The sequence below is a fragment of the Callionymus lyra genome, chromosome 15, assembly GCF_982586985.1.
Source record: "Callionymus lyra chromosome 15, fCalLyr1.hap1.1, whole genome shotgun sequence".
In the NCBI taxonomy this organism is placed as follows: Eukaryota; Metazoa; Chordata; class Actinopteri; order Syngnathiformes; family Callionymidae; genus Callionymus; species Callionymus lyra.
The window spans coordinates 6960613-6978068 of NC_141832.1; the positions used below are offsets into that span (position 1 = coordinate 6960613).

The window sequence follows — 17456 nt, forward strand, 5'->3', positions numbered from 1 at the left end:
CATCCCCGTTACGTGATTGGCTACCGGTTGTGTCAGAGGCATGAAGGCGGCCAATCAGATCACTCCACATCTAAGACGAAAAATCCAAGCGCGGCTCTCATGGTCGCGAGGTCCGCGTCTGTTTATTAGCTGCCCGTTGATATGCCTTAACAAAAACACGTGTGTAGTTTTAAAATAAACGCAGATTAACAGCGATATGTCGGTGGAATATTTCAACAATATAACGGTGGACGCTTGAGAAGAATTTAAAAACAGGTTTCAGAATAAACCGAGACGTTCTCTTCAGCGGGGGAGTCAGGCGTCACGACGAACACTCCTGACGCCAAATCTGAAAACCTGGAATTCTGCGGCTCGATGGTTTTTTTGCGCTAAAACATAAAAAAAAACTGTTGTTTAACAACAACTTTAATGTGACGTAGATCAAGCGCGACTCGCTACACGTCACCCTTTGATCAGAAAGCGGCGACGATGGCGTCATAAGTGAGTCTTAGCTCCAGGTTCTCCTGCTCGTCAACCTTCAGCGCCACCTTCAGGCTCCGCACGCGGCGATAGTGGAGCGAGACGTCGGCGTGAGAGGAGCCGGGACGGTGTCGGTGTCGGTCAGTGTTCCTGCCTCCGAGGACGACAGCATGGCTGCGGGGAAAGGATCCGCGAAAGTCTCGTCCAGATGGAACCATCCGAGGACCCGATTCATCGTGTGTTTCCTCGGTGTCTTCGTCTGTTACTTCTACTACGGAATACTTCAAGAAACTATGTGAGTTTACACATGAAATACTTCAGGAAACTATGTGAGTTTAAACATGAAATACTTCAGGAAACTATGTGAGTTTAAACATGAAATACTTCAGGAAACTATGTGAGTTTAAACATGAAATACTTCAGGAAACTATGTGAGTTTAAACATGAAATACTTCAGGAAACTATGTGAGTTTAAACATGAAATACTTCAGGAAACTATGTGAGTTTAAACATGAAATACTTCAGGAAACTATGTGAGTTTAAACATGAAATACTTCAGAAAACTATGTGAGTTTAAACATGAAATACTTCAGGAAACTAGTTGAGTTTAAACATGAAATACTTCAGGAAACTATGTGAGTTTAAACATTAAATACTTCAGGAAACTAGTTGAGTTTAAACATGAAATACTTCAGGAAACTATGTGAGTTTAAACATGAAATACTTCAGGAAACTAGTTGAGTTTAAACATGAGATACTTCAGGAAACCATGTGAGTTTAAACATGAAATACTTAAGGAAACTATGTGAGTTTAAACAGTAAATACTTCAAGAAACTATGTGAGTTTAAACATGAAATACTTCAGGAAACTATGTGAGTTTAAAAATGAAATACTTCAGGAAACTATGTGAGTTTAATCATGAAATACTTCAGGAAACTATGTGAGTTTAAACAGTAAATACTTCAAGAAACTATGTGAGTTTAAACATGAAATACTTCAGAAAACTGTGAGTTTAAACATGAAATACTTCAGGAAACTATGTGAGTTTAAACATGAAATAATTCAGAAAACTATGTGAGTTTAAACATGAAATAATTCAGAAAACTATGTGACTTTAAACATGAAATAATTCAGAAAACTATGTGAGTTTAAACATGAAATAATTCAGAAAACTATGTGAGTTTAAACATGAAATACTTCAGGAAACTATGTGAGTTTAAATATGAAATACTTCAGGAAACTATGTGAGTTTAAATATGAAATACTTCAGGAAACTATGTGAGTTTAAACATGAAATACTTCAAGAAACTAGTTGAGTTTAATCATGAAATATAAATTAATCATTGAAATAATTATCAAACAATAACCAATATTTATAATCCTTGTCCACTCACTCACACACACACACACACACACACACACACACACACACACACACACACACACACACACACACACACACACACACACACACACCTGCTGCACATAAACCTCCGCACAGACAGAAGTATAAACACAAAACATAGAAAAGTAAAACACAACATAAGTCATTGTTATTCACTTGTTTCCTCTTTAATCTTCTTTATTCAGTAACTTTCTCCGTCATTTTGTGTTACTTTGATCCAAATGTGTTTTCGTTCATCTAAATACTTTGTTGTTGAGTCTCTGAAAACACAGATTTCAACACTTTCTTTCAAAATTACTTTTATCTCGGATTGTTATCTTGACCGGAGCAACAATCTCTGTTCACATGAAAGTTCTCCAGATAAGAGAGTTTATGATATTTTCAAGGATGTCTACAAATATTACTAACTTACTGATGATCATTAACTGATGTTTCATGTTCCTTAAACACAGTTTCTACACATCCTGGACATATTTCAAAGGTCATGGATCTTTATTATCGTCAGTTTGTCTTAACTTGGTCTTTAAGAATCTTCTTATCGCGTCTCATTCTTGTTCACTTCAACTTATTCAATGTTTAAATCATTGAACATATTCAACATCACAATAACAAGAGTTTGGATTTAATGACAGTTGACGTTCGTGTGTCTTTACATGTGTCTTTACATGTGTCATTACATGTGTCATTACGTGTCTTTACATGTGTCATTACATGTGTCTTTACATGTGTCATTACGTGTCTTTACATGTGTCATTACATGTGTCTTTACATGTGTCATTACGTGTCTTTACATGTGTCTTTACATGTGTCATTACATGTGTCTTTACATGCGTCTTTACATGCGTCTTTACATGCGTCCTTACATGTGTCTTTACATGCGTCATTACATGCGTCTTTACATGCGTCTTTACATGCGTCTTTACATGCGTCTTTACATGCGTCTTTACATGCGTCCTTACATGTGTCTTTACATGTGTCATTACATGTGTCATTACATGCGTCTTTACATGCGTCTTTACATGCGTCTTTACATGCGTCTTTACATGCGTCCTTACATGTGTCTTTACATGTGTCATTACATGTGTCATTACATGTGTCATTACATGTGTCATTACATGTGTCATTACATGCGTCTTTACATGCGTCTTTACATGCGTCTTTACATGCGTCCTTACATGTGTCTTTACATGTGTCTTTACATGCGTCATTACATGTGTCTTTACATGTGTCATTACATGTGTCTTTACATGTGTCATTACATGTGTCTTTACATGTGTCTTTACATGCGTCTTTACATGCGTCTTTACATGCGTCTTTACATGTGTCTTTACATGTGTCTTTACATGTGTCTTTACATGTGTCTTTACATGTGTCATTACATGTGTCTTTACATGCGTCGTTACATGCGTCATTACATGTGTCTTTACATGTGTCTTTACATGTGTCTTTACATGTGTCATTACATGTGTCTTTACATGTGTCTTTACATGCGTCTTTACATGCGTCTTTACATGCGTCTTTACATGTGTCTTTACATGTGTCTTTACATGTGTCTTTACATGTGTCATTACATGCGTCATTACATGCGTCATTACATGTGTCTTTACATGTGTCTTTACATGTGTCTTTACATGTGTCATTACATGTGTCTTTACATGCGTCTTTACATGCGTCTTTACATGCGTCATTACATGTGTCTTTACATGCGTCTTTACATGCGTGGTTACATGTGTCGTTACATGCGTCGTTACATGTGGCTTTACATGTGTCTTTACATGTGTCTTTACATGTGTCTTTACATGTGTCTTTACATGCGTCTTTACATGCGTCATTACATGTGTCATTACATGTGTCTTTACATGCGTCTTTACATGTGTCTTTACATGTGTCTTTACATGTGTCTTTACATGTGTCTTTACATGTGTCTTTACATGCGTCTTTACATGCGTCATTACATGTGTCATTACATGCGTCTTTACATGCGTCTTTACATGCGTCATTACATGCGTCTTTACATGCGTCATTACATGTGTCTTTACATGCGTCTTTACATGCGTCTTTACATGCGTGGTTACATGTGTCGTTACATGCGTCGTTACATGTGGCTTTACATGCGTCTTTACATGCGTCTTTACATGCGTGGTTACATGTGTCGTTACATGCGTCGTTACATGTGGCTTTACATGTAATTATTAACACGGTTGTTGGTGCAGCACTCGCGGCGACTATGGCGAGGGAGACCAGAAGGAGAAGTTTCGATTCGCCAGAACGTTGGTTTTCATCCAGTGCATCTTCAACTGTGTCTTCGCCAAGATCCGTGAGTACCAGGTCGACCGAGTCACGACTCACCAGCTCCTCAGGTCTGACTCGCAGACTCTTGTCCCCGCAGTGATCCAGTTCTTCGAAGGCTCCAAACCGGACCACACCAAGAACTGGCTCTACGGCCTGTGCTCGCTCTCCTACCTCGGCGCCATGGTGTCCAGTAACTCCGCCCTCCAGTACGTCAACTACCCTACACAGGTGTGTCCCTGCAGCCAACCACCTATATTATTATTGTTAATATTATCATATATATTATTATATATTATTATTGTTAATATTATCATATATTATTATTGTTAATATTATCATATATATTATTATATATTATTATTGTTAATATTATCATATATATTATTATATATTATTATTGTTAATATTATCATATATTATTATTGTTAATATTATCATATATATTATTATATATTATTATTGTTAATATTATCATATATTATTATTGTTAATATGAACATATAATATTATTGTTAGTATTATTATCATTATTATTGTTAGTATTATTATTATTGTTATTATTATTATTGTTAATATTATTATTGTTATTATTATTATATATTATTATCGTTATTATTATATATAATTATTGTTAGTATTATTATATATACTTATTGTTATTATTACTATCATTATTATTGTTATATTAATTATATATTATTATTGTTATTATTGTTATTATTATTATATATTATTATTGTTAATATTATTATATAATTATTGTTATTATTACTATCATTATTATTATTAGTAGTATTGTTATTATTATTATATATAATTATTGTTATTATTACTATCATTATTATTGTTATATTAATTATATATTATTATTGTTATTATAATTATATATTATTATTGTTAATATTATTATTATTATTATTATATGTTATTATTAATATTATTTTATTATATATTGTTTTTATTTTTATCATTACTTTTACTATTATTTATATTATTATTTTTATTATTTGTATTATTATTGTTACTATTATCACTATTATTATATATTATTATTATTATCATCATTACTATTATTATTATTATTTGTATTATTACCATTATCATTATTATTATCATTATTATTATTATTATTTGTATTATTACTATTACTATTATCATTATTATTATTATTTGTATTATTACTATTACTATTATATATTATTATTAATATTATTTGGTATTATTATTATTGTTATTATTATTATTATTATTATTATCTCTACACAGACTCTAACAGGTTGTTTCTCCTCACAGGTGCTCGGAAAGTCGTGTAAACCCATCCCAGGTAAAATAATCACACAAATCACCTACAGGTTCAGATCCTCGTCACAACTTAAACATCATCAATATTATTGAACGTGTTTTTTGTTCGTACACTATAACAAGTGAATCACACATTTTAATGTATCACCTTTATTTACCATAATACTTTTAATGTATCACCTTGATTTACCATAATGCTTTTAATGTGTCACCTTTATTTACCATAATGCTTTTAATGTATCACCTTTATTTACCATAATACTTTTAATGTATCACCTTTATTTACCATAATACTTTTAATGTATCACCTTTATTTACCATAATACTTTTAATGTATCACCTTTATTTACCATAATACTTTTAATGTATCACCTTTATTTACCATAATACTTTTAATGTATCACCTTTATTTACCATAATACTTTTAATGTATCACCTTTATTTACCATAATACTTTTAATGTATCACCTTTATTTACCATAATACTTTTAATGTATCACCTTTATTTACCATAATACTTTTAATGTATCACCTTTATTTACCATAATACTTTTAATGTATCACCTTTATTTACCATAATACTTTTAATGTATCACCTTTATTTACCATAATACGTTTAATGTATCACCTTTATTTACCATAATACTTTTAATGTATCACCTTTATTTACCATAATACTTTTAATGTATCACCTTTATTTACCATAATACTTTTAATGTATCACCTTTATTTACCATAATACTTTTAATGTATCACCTTTATTTACCATAATACTTTTAATGTATCACCTTTATTTACCATAATACTTTTAATGTATCACCTTTATTTACCATAATGCTTTTAATGTATCACCTTTATTTACCATAATACTTTTAATGTATCACCTTTATTTACCATAATACTTTTAATGTATCACCTTTATTTACCATAATACTTTTAATGTATCACCTTTATTTACCATAATACTTTTAATGTATCACCTTTATTTACCATAATACGTTTAATGTATCACCTTTATTTACCATAATTCTTTTAATGTATCACCTTTATTTACCATAATGCTTTTAATGTATCACCTTTATTTACCATAATACTTTTAATGTATCACCTTTATTTACCATAATACTTTTAATGTATCACCTTTATTTACCATAATACTTTTAATCTATCACCCCTTATTTACCATAATACTTTTAATGTATCACCTTTATTTACCATAATACTTTTAATGTATCACCTTTATTTACCATTATACTTTTAATGTATCACCTTTATTTACCATAATACTTTTAATGTATCACCCCTTATTTACCATAATACTTTTAATGTATCACCTTTATTTACCATAATGCTTTTAATGTATCACCTTTATTTACCATAATACTTTTAATGTATCACCTTTATTTACCATAATGCTTTTAATGTATCACCTTTATTTACCATAATACTTTTAATGTATCACCTTTATTTACCATAATACTTTTAATGTATCACCTTTATTTACCATAATACTTTTAATGTATCACCTTTATTTACCATAATGCTTTTAATGTATCACCTTTATTTACCATAATACTTTTAATCTATCACCCCTTATTTACCATAATACTTTTAATGTATCACCTTTATTTACCATAATACTTTTAATGTATCACCTTTATTTACCATAATACTTTTAATGTATCACCTTTATTTACCATAATACTTTTAATCTATCACCCCTTATTTACCATAATTCTTTTAATGTATCACCTTTATTTACCATAATGCTTTTAATGTATCACTTTTATTTACCATAATACTTTTAATGTATCACCTTTATTTACCATAATACTTTTAATGTATCACCTTTATTTACCATAATGCTTTTAATGTATCACCTTTATTTACCATAATACTTTTAATGTATCACCTTTATTTACCATAATACTTTTAATGTATCACCTTTATTTACCATAATACTTTTAATGTATCACCTTTATTTACCATAATACTTTTAATGTATCACCTTTATTTACCATAATACTTTTAATGTATCACCTTTATTTACCATAATACTTTTAATGTATCACCCCTTATTTACCATAATACTTTTAATGTATCACCTTTATTTACCATAATACTTTTAATGTATCACCTTTATTTACCATAATACTTTTAATGTATCACCTTTATTTACCATAATACTTTTAATGTATCACCTTTATTTACCATAATGCTTTTAATGTATCACCTTTATTTACCATAATACTTTTAATGTATCACCTTTATTTACCATAATGCTTTTAATGTATCACCCCTTATTTACCATAATACTTTTAATGTATCACCTTTATTTACCATAATACTTTTAATGTATCACCTTTATTTACCATAATACTTTTAATGTATCACCCCTTATTTACCATAATACTTTTAATGTATCACCTTTATTTACCATAATACTTTTAATCTATCACCCCTTATTTACCATAATACTTTTAATGTATCACCTTTATTTACCATAATGCTTTTAATGTATCACTTTTATTTACCATAATACTTTTAATGTATCACCTTTATTTACCATAATACTTTTAATGTATCACCTTTATTTACCATAATGCTTTTAATGTATCACCTTTATTTACCATAATACTTTTAATGTATCACCTTTATTTACCATAATACTTTTAATGTATCACCTTTATTTACCATAATACTTTTAATGTATCACCTTTATTTACCATAATACTTTTAATCTGTCACCCCTTATTTACCATAATACTTTTAATCTGTCACCCCTTATTTACCATAATACTTTTAATGTATCACCTTTATTTACCATAATACTTTTAATGTATCACCTTTATTTACCATAATACTTTTAATGTATCACCTTTATTTACCATAATACTTTTAATGTATCACCTTTATTTACCATAATACTTTTAATGTATCACCTTTATTTACCATAATACTTTTAATGTATCACCTTTATTTACCATAATACTTTTAATGTATCACCTTTATTTACCATAATACTTTTAATCTGTCACCCCTTATTTACCATAATACTTTTAATCTGTCACCCCTTATTTACCATAATACTTTTAATGTATCACCTTTATTTACCATAATGCTTTTAATGTATCACCTTTATTTACCATAATACTTTTAATGTATCACCTTTATTTACCATAATACTTTTAATGTATCACCTTTATTTACCATAATACTTTTAATGTATCACCTTTATTTACCATAATACTTTTAATGTATCACCTTTATTTACCATAATACTTTTAATGTATCACCTTTATTTACCATAATACTTTTAATGTATCACCTTTATTTACCATAATACTTTTAATCTGTCACCCCTTATTTACCATAATACTTTTAATGTATCACCTTTATTTACCATAATACTTTTAATGTATCACCTTTATTTACCATAATACTTTTAATGTATCACCTTTATTTACCATAATACTTTTAATGTATCACCCCTTATTTACCATAATACTTTTAATGTATCACCTTTATTTACCATAATACTCTGATCATAACTGATGATAGTGTTTAGTGTTTAACATTCGTCTATGTTTGTTTCTGTAAGAATAGCATCCATTTAAAGATCATTAATACACGTGTGTGACGACATGTTGTGTAACTGTTGTTAAACCCCTGTGATATTGTGTAAGTGTTGTTAAACCCCTGTGATGTTGTGTAACTGTTGTGTACCCGTGCTCCAGTCATGCTCCTGGGCGTGACCATCCTGAGGAAGCGCTACCCTCTGGCCAAGTACCTGTGCGTGCTGCTGATCGTGGGCGGCGTGGCGCTCTTCCTCTACAAGCCCAACAAGAGCTCGGGCGTGAGCGACGGCCACGTGTTCGGCTTCGGCGAGATGCTGCTGGTGACCCTGGCTCTTTTTGGTTTTGACGGCTGAGACGTGCGCGTGACTCTGGTGCTTGGTTCCCGCAGCTGGCCTCGCTGACGCTGGACGGTCTGACCGGCGTGGCCCAGGACCACATGAGGTCTCGCTTCCAGACCAGCGCCAACCACATGATGCTGAACATCAACCTGTGGTCCACGCTGGTGCTGAGCGTGGGTGAGTCTGGATGGACACGACATTATAATAACGTTTAAATGCATCATTTCTTCTTCTTTTAAACTTTGTTTTCACTTTAAGTTCGGCTCATAAACGACAACAGTTAAAATAATGATAAAATAAATGTATTAAAAAAGAAGATAAATAAGTAAATATTCAACTAATTTATAATATTGATGAGGTTTTTCTTCTTTTAAACTCCAACATGGAAAATAGGTTAAAGTTTTTATTAAAAATGTTCCATTTTCTCCAATTTTGTTTCCTTCAGACTTTGTAAAATATGTTTTTGTTGCAATATTTTAGGAAAAGATTTATATATTCTGTCAAATATTCAGATGAATCTTCAACATATTTGATTTTTTTTTCTTACTTTAAAATATTGAGCCGTGAAAAGTTTATTTATAAAAGTCGTATCAACACAACATTCTAACAATCCTATAAACACTAGTATAAGTCAAATACAATAATAACCTCATTCGTCGAAGGATTTCAGAGAAAAAAGAGGTGTTTTCTCTCTCGTGTGGTAAAGAATAAATATAATACTATACTTTATACTATAATATGTCAATAAAACACTAGAAACTGAAGGAGATTCTACTGTTGTTGTGTCTGAATCACACGCTTTAACTTCTCATTATTATCAACTTATATTAAATACATCAAATCCAACTTGATTGATGACTTTTTAAATAATACATCTTCTGTAGTTGGTGATAAAACAAATCTTAAATATCATCAAATAAAATAAAGATCATTATTATTGTTATTATTATTATATATTGTTATAATTATATATTATTATTAATATTATGTTTTACTATTATTTATTATTATGACTATTATTATTATTATTATTATTATTATTATTATTATTATTATATATTATGTTTCATTATTATTTATTATTATTATTATATATTATTATATAGTATCATATAGTCGCCGAGTGTATAAGATGTAGTGTCTGCTCATCACCACTGGGAGGCGCTACATACCCATTAAACATTCTTCTCACTGTACTTTCTAATGTTAGTCAGTCGATTAATTCTGTCTCGATGAGATATTCTTGGTTTGGTCCAGAAAAGATGTTGATGTTCGATCTAATGTACAGATGTGTGTCGAGTCGAACGTGCTTGACTGTGAGTCAAGAGTATTATGGTCTGTGCCGCAGCCGTGCTGTGGACCGGAGAGATCTGGGAGTTCCTGAGCTTCACGGAGCGTCACCCGAGCATCTTCTACGACATCCTGCTGTTCGGCCTGACCAGCGCCCTGGGCCAGGTGAGACAGGTGTGTGTGTTTGTGTGTCCCGGTGGTGTGTTGACCGCGACTCTGTGTGACAGACCTTCATCTTCATGACCGTGGTCTACTTCGGACCCCTGACCTGCTCCATCGTCACCACCACCCGCAAGTTCTTCACCATCCTGGGCTCGGTCCTCCTGTTCGGCAACGTCATGAGCAACATGCAGTGGACCGGGACCGTCCTGGTCTTCCTCGGTAAGACGTCTCCGGTCCTGTACCAGTAGACACGGTCGCCATGGTAACCGACCAGATCTGTCTGTAGATCTAATTGAAGGGAAAGAAACAAAATGTCGGCGACAAGATCTTAGAAGGATTATTTCATTAAAAACACACTGAAGCGAGTAAATATACAAAATATATCATAATATTAACTTAGAATAAACATGATTATTTATGATAATTGTCATTTTTTCATGTTTATTATTTGAATTCATGTTTAAATCAAGTATTTATTGAACATTTCTCTATTGAATTGTTTACGAATGTAATGTTTTGAAAACATCTTTATAGTGTTTTAACATTTATCCATTTATTTTCATTTAAATTAAAAGTTCAACTCTGGTCATAAAGTAGAAACAAATAAAATTAATTTGTTTCACTAAATGTATTTACATTAAAAACATGATCTTTAATACAACATGTTTCCTCCGGTGTTTAAGATGCTTTAAGATTATTTATCATGAATATTAACTTGAATATGATGAGAGCGAACGGTTGTGACGAAGACACTGTTTCTTTCCTCGTGTCCGCGACCGTTAATCATCTGGTTTTCTTATCTCTCCTCAGGCCTCGGACTCGACGCCAAATTTGGCAAAACCCAGAAGACGCCGAAACACTGAAGGAACCGTTCGCTCGTGAAAATGTTCTGTTAAATATTTAACGTGCTGTTAAAATGTTTTAAGTGAATGTTTTATTTTCTCTCGGACAAATGATTGTTTTTTTTGTCCTGACGGTTCGACATCTTGCGTCCACTTTATTAATTATTTTGTGATTTTTTTATTTTTACAAGTTGACAATAAAGAGCAAATTGTGATATTAGAGCTTTTGTTTACTTTTTTCTTTATTTACATAAACTATATTTTTAAATACGGTTTTTGATGCGAGCTCTTGATCTGTGACGAGCCTCGTGGATGAAACAATTGAACTGAAGTTTGTGTGAGACATGAAGAGTTTATTGTGGATCTAATAATCTCAATAATCGATATATTCCCGGCGGGATAATTGATCAGGCGCTGCCTCGACACCTATATCTGCCTCTTCTTCCGCCGCAGATTAAGTGGATCCAGTTCCACATAATCCGCGTCTCTTCTCTTCTCAGCGACTCTTCTAGACTTCCACAGGTTTGGAGATGTTGGCCACGATCAGGAAGCAGCTCAGACACCATCCGTCCGTGAGTAGAAACTCTTGGAGAACATCCTGGAGCTGAAGTTCACTCCTGGAGCTGGAGTTAGTCGAGCTAGCTAGCAAAGCTAACAAAGTTAGCAAAGTTAGCTTTTGGTTTGAAGGCGCAGAAAGTTGGGGAAAAAAAAGTAAAGAAAAAGTTGGTGGTTAATGTTTAAAGTGTGTTTCCATGTCTGTGGTGATGCTGATGATGCTGTGGATGATACTGTGGTATCTCAGTGGGTCAGAGGAGAGTCGAGCTAAAAATAGATGCTAACCTAGCATGTAGCTTTAGCAACAGGTTGAACAAACTTCACTGCGCGAGCGTTGAGTTTTGAGTCAAAAGTTCTAGAAGTGTTTGCATCTTAACTTAAAAAAAACTGAAAACTCCATCTTAAGACGTTTTTATTTGTTCAGGCTTTTCCTCGATTTTCTGGAACTCCTGTTGTGTTATCAGTTTTATCTTGATCTTTAAAATATATACTTTATTGAGTATTGTTTTGATTGTTTAAGCGCTTTGTGACCCTGGTCTGGAAAAGCTCTATATAACTAAAAATACAAATGACTTGCTTTCATATAAAAGTGTTGTTGGGAGAAAGTGACGCTCGTTGAAACTTGCAGCTCATCCCTCTGTTCGTGTTCACCATCGGGGGCGCCGTCATGTCCTCGGTGTACCTGGCTCGCCTGGCCCTCAAGAACCCGGATGTGAGGTAGGTCCTGGCCCTTCCTCTGGGGTCGCCTTTGGAATCCACAGTATTGTTAATACTCTGTGCTCCTCCTTTTATTCTTTTTCTAGCAGGGGAAACATAGTTTTTTTTGTTGTTGAAGGAATAAGAAAAATAACATTTGTAAAGCTTTGACGATGAAGATTCTTAAAAACGCACAAAAACATTAAGCAACGCAACATAAAGAGAAGATTTGACCTCTGGTGACCCCCAACAGTCTAAGACCCTCACTATAAATGTTCAGAGAGACCATTATTAGTTCATCAAACATCCATTTTATCCTAAATTGTATTTAAATCTACGGTTCAAGGGTCGTGGTGCAGGTTTTTATTCGAACCGATCACCAAACACAGTTTAACCAGGTTTAACTAACTAACTAACTAATTAACGACGACCCTCGACTGATTCGACGCCGTCACACCTGTCAACGATTGGTTGAACAACTAAACTTATTATCTCTAATGATTTTACGGCTTCACTTAAAAGTATCTTTCGCGTTTGCACAACATGAGTTCAGTAATAAATGATTTTTATTCAGAAGTTTTTAAACGTCTTAATGTCATTGAACATATTCTCAGCTTCAGTCTCTGGACACTCGGTTCTGACCAGACCACGTTTTTGTCTGCACACATGTTCGTACTTTAATCCTATTAGATTTGTGTAGAAATGAAACATTACTATCATTATCTTTCAAGTAAACAGAGCCTGGAGAGTCGAGTGTTTTAAATAATGAAGATTTTTCTTTCTTCAAATCAATGTTTTCTCGCTTCACCTCGTGTGGAACCAGCTTCTTTGTTTCTGCCACGTTTACTAAAACTTCTGTGGAATCATTACTGTTTTATTTCTGAGCCTGAACAGAACATTCTGCTTTATATCGATCATTATTTATTGTTGCTCTTTGTCAAGAGTTTGTTCTTTTCTCACCATTTTTAAGATAATTCTTCTACTGTGTGTGTGTGTGACAGCTGGGACCACCACAACAACCCCGAGCCCTGGACCAGGAGGGCTCCCACCGACCGTTACAAGGTTGGTCCTGTTTTTAAAAAACATCAAACGAAGAGTCTGCTTGTTTGCCGTCGCGCTGAAGACGTCTAAAAGCTCGCCGTCGTCTCGTCGACGCCAAGAAACTCATCGTTTCACAAACGGCGCATTTTCGCAGTCGTGACGAGCAGCTGCGAGCAAATGTTGACAAAGTCTCGTGTTTACCTTCTGCGTGCGCCGGGACAATACAAACAACGTTCTTGGACCGATGATCATTAGGGAGCTCAACTTTTGAGGAACTGTTGGAACCACCAGAACAATGGACCGTCGGCGTCACTGCAGACACACACACACACACACACACACACACACACACACACACACCACTGACAAATCTACTGATCAAGTTTGGCTCGTGTGTTCTCGCCGTCGAGCTGCCAGGAGAGCATCCGTGTTTGTACACGACACGTCTTGGACGTCCACTGATCAGACCGAACGGATGATGATGTGGAGCAGCAGGACACACACAGACACAGGCACACACACACAGACGCACACGCACACAAAGACGCACACAATCGAGGCCGTCGGCCAATACTCGCTCTCTCTGCGTCCAGCTCTGCACAAAAGAACCAGAACCGACTCCACGTCACCAGACGCCGCCTCGCGCTGGACTCACCGAGCCACTGTAGGTCACGTTCAGCGAGTGTCTGTTGTGCGGGCGAGCCGGACGCGTCACACGTTGATCCAGAATGACATTCAAGTCTCACGGTTAACACTTAAGAGTCGTTACAAACATGGAATTAAAACTAAAACATCTTGCGTTTCGGTCGATGTTTGGACGTGAACCCGAACCTCTTGTCAGTTTGATTTTTAAATTAATGTTTATATTTAAAATTCACTATTTGAAGTTTCTTGCGTTCAAAGTATGATCTGCTTTCATTTATTCATTTCAACTAGATTTAGGATAAAATGTAGCTTTTATTCTTCCAACATTGACTTCTCACAACAGTTGAACACAATTATTTTAATACAATAAATCAAAATAAATATGTCGACAATAAACATTAGTTCACGTTAAATGAGAATAAAGCACTTAATATATAAATGGAGATTATTATTAATTCTTGGTCCAATTTCTTGCTCCTGTGTTTATTTTGGGCGAAGTATTATTCAATTTTGATACCTTTTTAAAGTTGTTCCTCTCATTAATCTGCTCTTTGTTCCTCAGTTCTTTGCGGTCAACGCCGACTACAGCCAGCTGAAGAAGAACGGCCCAGAGTTCTAAACCTCAGCAGGTCAAGACTTGGGAGAAGCTGAACCCGCACAAGTGACTTTCCTCCTCCGTCTCATCCGTGTGATTTAAAACCGGTGTGTTTGTCAATAAAGTCCAGGAGTCTCGTCTACGGAGAGTGTTTGCCTAAGACTCGTGGGTGGCGCCCTCTGCTGGTCACCGCGGCGACGACCGGAGGAAGACCGGCGAGCTGCTCTAAGCCTGATAAGTCGGTAAATGTCAACAGCGTCGTTCCGTCGGCGCTTGGAACGAGTGGGAAATGTCAAGCAGACGTTTGTTTGAAGAGAAGCTCGCGACTGGATCTCGACCCTCGCCGGCGTGACGAGTCCTCGCTCACTTCCTGTCTGCGGTCCGATTGGCGCCGACGAACGATCTCCAGAGAGGAGACGACACGTGTAGCTTCAGTGGAGATCAAAGATGTTCTGTGTCTGCAGCTCCGAGCCAGACTCGTGGTCCTCCACGGGGATCCGTCTGTCCCGCGGGGGAGGCGGGCCAGCCAGAACCAGGACGCGGTCCAAGTGTTCCCGGGGACAGAAGCCGAAGAAGATGCTTCCGGGATGAGCGCGAGCCGGTCTCCAGGGGTTCCGGGGCGCTTCTGTGCCGTCTTGAACGATCCGGTCGGGTCCAAACCGCAGGCCGGGTCCTCTGGGACACCCCTGACCTTTGACCTCGCCGCTGAAAGGTCAGGGCAGATGATGATGATGCATCGGTTCTTCCCTCCAGAGGTCCGGAGAGCCGGAACCAGCAAGAGGAGGTAACCCGGTCTCTCCTCGACACACGTTCACAAACGCTGGGTCACATGACCGCGAGGCGTCGCCTCGAAACTGCTGGCGACGCTCGAGACGCTTCATCCTTTAATCTGCGAGTCAACGTCTCCTCGCTCAGTCGTTCACGCTCGACAATAGTCCTTCAAACCTTTGTTCGATTTAAAGTGATTTATTCTTTTCAATCGACACTTGAAATATTCATAACACCGTTTAATGTAACCATTAGCTCGTTAGTTCTACTTGTGTTCAACCTTGAGTGAATAAATCAAACACAATTAATCATATTTAATGTCTTGGTGGAGTATTTACACGTGTATAGAGTTAATAAAGTTCCTGTGATTAGAATCAATTATATTTGAATCCTGAGACACGTTTATAAGTTTCCGCAGCGACGTCTTCTTCTCCTTCATCACGAGTTCGTCAAGTTTTCTCTCCCGGAGCCTCGAGCGTCATTTATTAGCGGCGACACAAAAGGTCACGGTTGTTGCCGTGTTTGCGTGAGGAATTGAACCAGCACGCCGAGTGCGGCGCGCATGAATCACGGCGGGATCTCAGGGTCGAGCTTCACGCTCCGTGTTCAACACGCATCACTCACTTAGCAGCCCATCTAGCGGCGGGAGCTCGTAAAAAAACAAGGTCCCCGGTTTGACGCTCCGTCATCCGCCGGCGTCCTTGAGCAAGGCGTCGTTACTCTCGCCCGGGATTGCGGGTCAGGATTTAAATGGCTGGGAATAGAACATCTGGCGCCGTCGCTCAGCGAGACGGGATGAGGGATGGAAAAACGGGGCCGACGTTCAAAGAGGCGCCGGAGCCACGCCCCCTCGGAACCTCGCGCTCCACTTCCAGGTGCCGCCGCGGCCCGGCCCGGCCCGGCTGCCAGCTCGTTAGCTGGGCAGGCTGGCAGGGTTGGCAGCTGGCATCATTAGACTTCAAACCGGGCCCGGCCCCGGGGGCGCCACGGGAGAGACCACCCTCTCGTCCGGGTGCCAACAGCTGATTAGACACAACACACGTCAACACACACGTCGACACACACGTCGACACACACACACACACACACACACACTCTGGCGCCAACAAGACTCTGCGTGCACTTGACGGTGTAAATAAATAAAGTTTAGAATCAATTTTACATCAAGAAAAACACACAACATGACTCACATCAACACACACACAACCTGACTCACATCAACACACACACATAACATGACTCACATCAACACACACACATAACATGACTCACATCAACACACACACATAACCTGACTCACATCAACACACACACAGCCTGACTCACATCAACACACACACAGCCTGACTCACATCAACACACACAACCTGACTCACATCAACACACGCACACAACCTGACTCACATCAACACACACACAACATGACTCGCATCAACACACACAACCTGACTCACATCAACACACGCACACAACCTGACTCACATCAA

General features: G+C 36.0%; 2 protein-coding genes across 2 annotated transcripts; both read left to right on the forward strand.

Moving 5' to 3' along the window:
• Nucleotides 1-322: 322 nt before the first annotated feature.
• slc35b1 (solute carrier family 35 member B1) lies at nucleotides 323-11891 on the forward strand. The gene is made up of 9 exons (XM_087809603.1): nucleotides 323-754; nucleotides 4079-4182; nucleotides 4255-4385; nucleotides 5451-5481; nucleotides 9197-9357; nucleotides 9426-9552; nucleotides 10724-10830; nucleotides 10893-11046; nucleotides 11638-11891. Exons 1-9 carry the CDS (start codon nucleotides 630-632, stop codon nucleotides 11688-11690), a joined length of 993 nt encoding a protein of 330 aa, XP_087665729.1. The 5' UTR covers nucleotides 323-629; the 3' UTR covers nucleotides 11691-11891.
• A 202-nt stretch (nucleotides 11892-12093) lies between these two features.
• Nucleotides 12094-15343, forward strand: LOC148064709 (cytochrome c oxidase subunit FA4-like). The gene is made up of 4 exons (XM_087809604.1): nucleotides 12094-12241; nucleotides 12853-12941; nucleotides 13922-13982; nucleotides 15169-15343. The coding sequence occupies exons 1-4, from the start codon at nucleotides 12200-12202 to the stop codon at nucleotides 15223-15225; spliced, it is 249 nt and encodes an 82-aa protein (XP_087665730.1). The 5' UTR covers nucleotides 12094-12199; the 3' UTR covers nucleotides 15226-15343.
• The last annotated feature ends 2113 nt before the right edge of the window (nucleotides 15344-17456 follow it).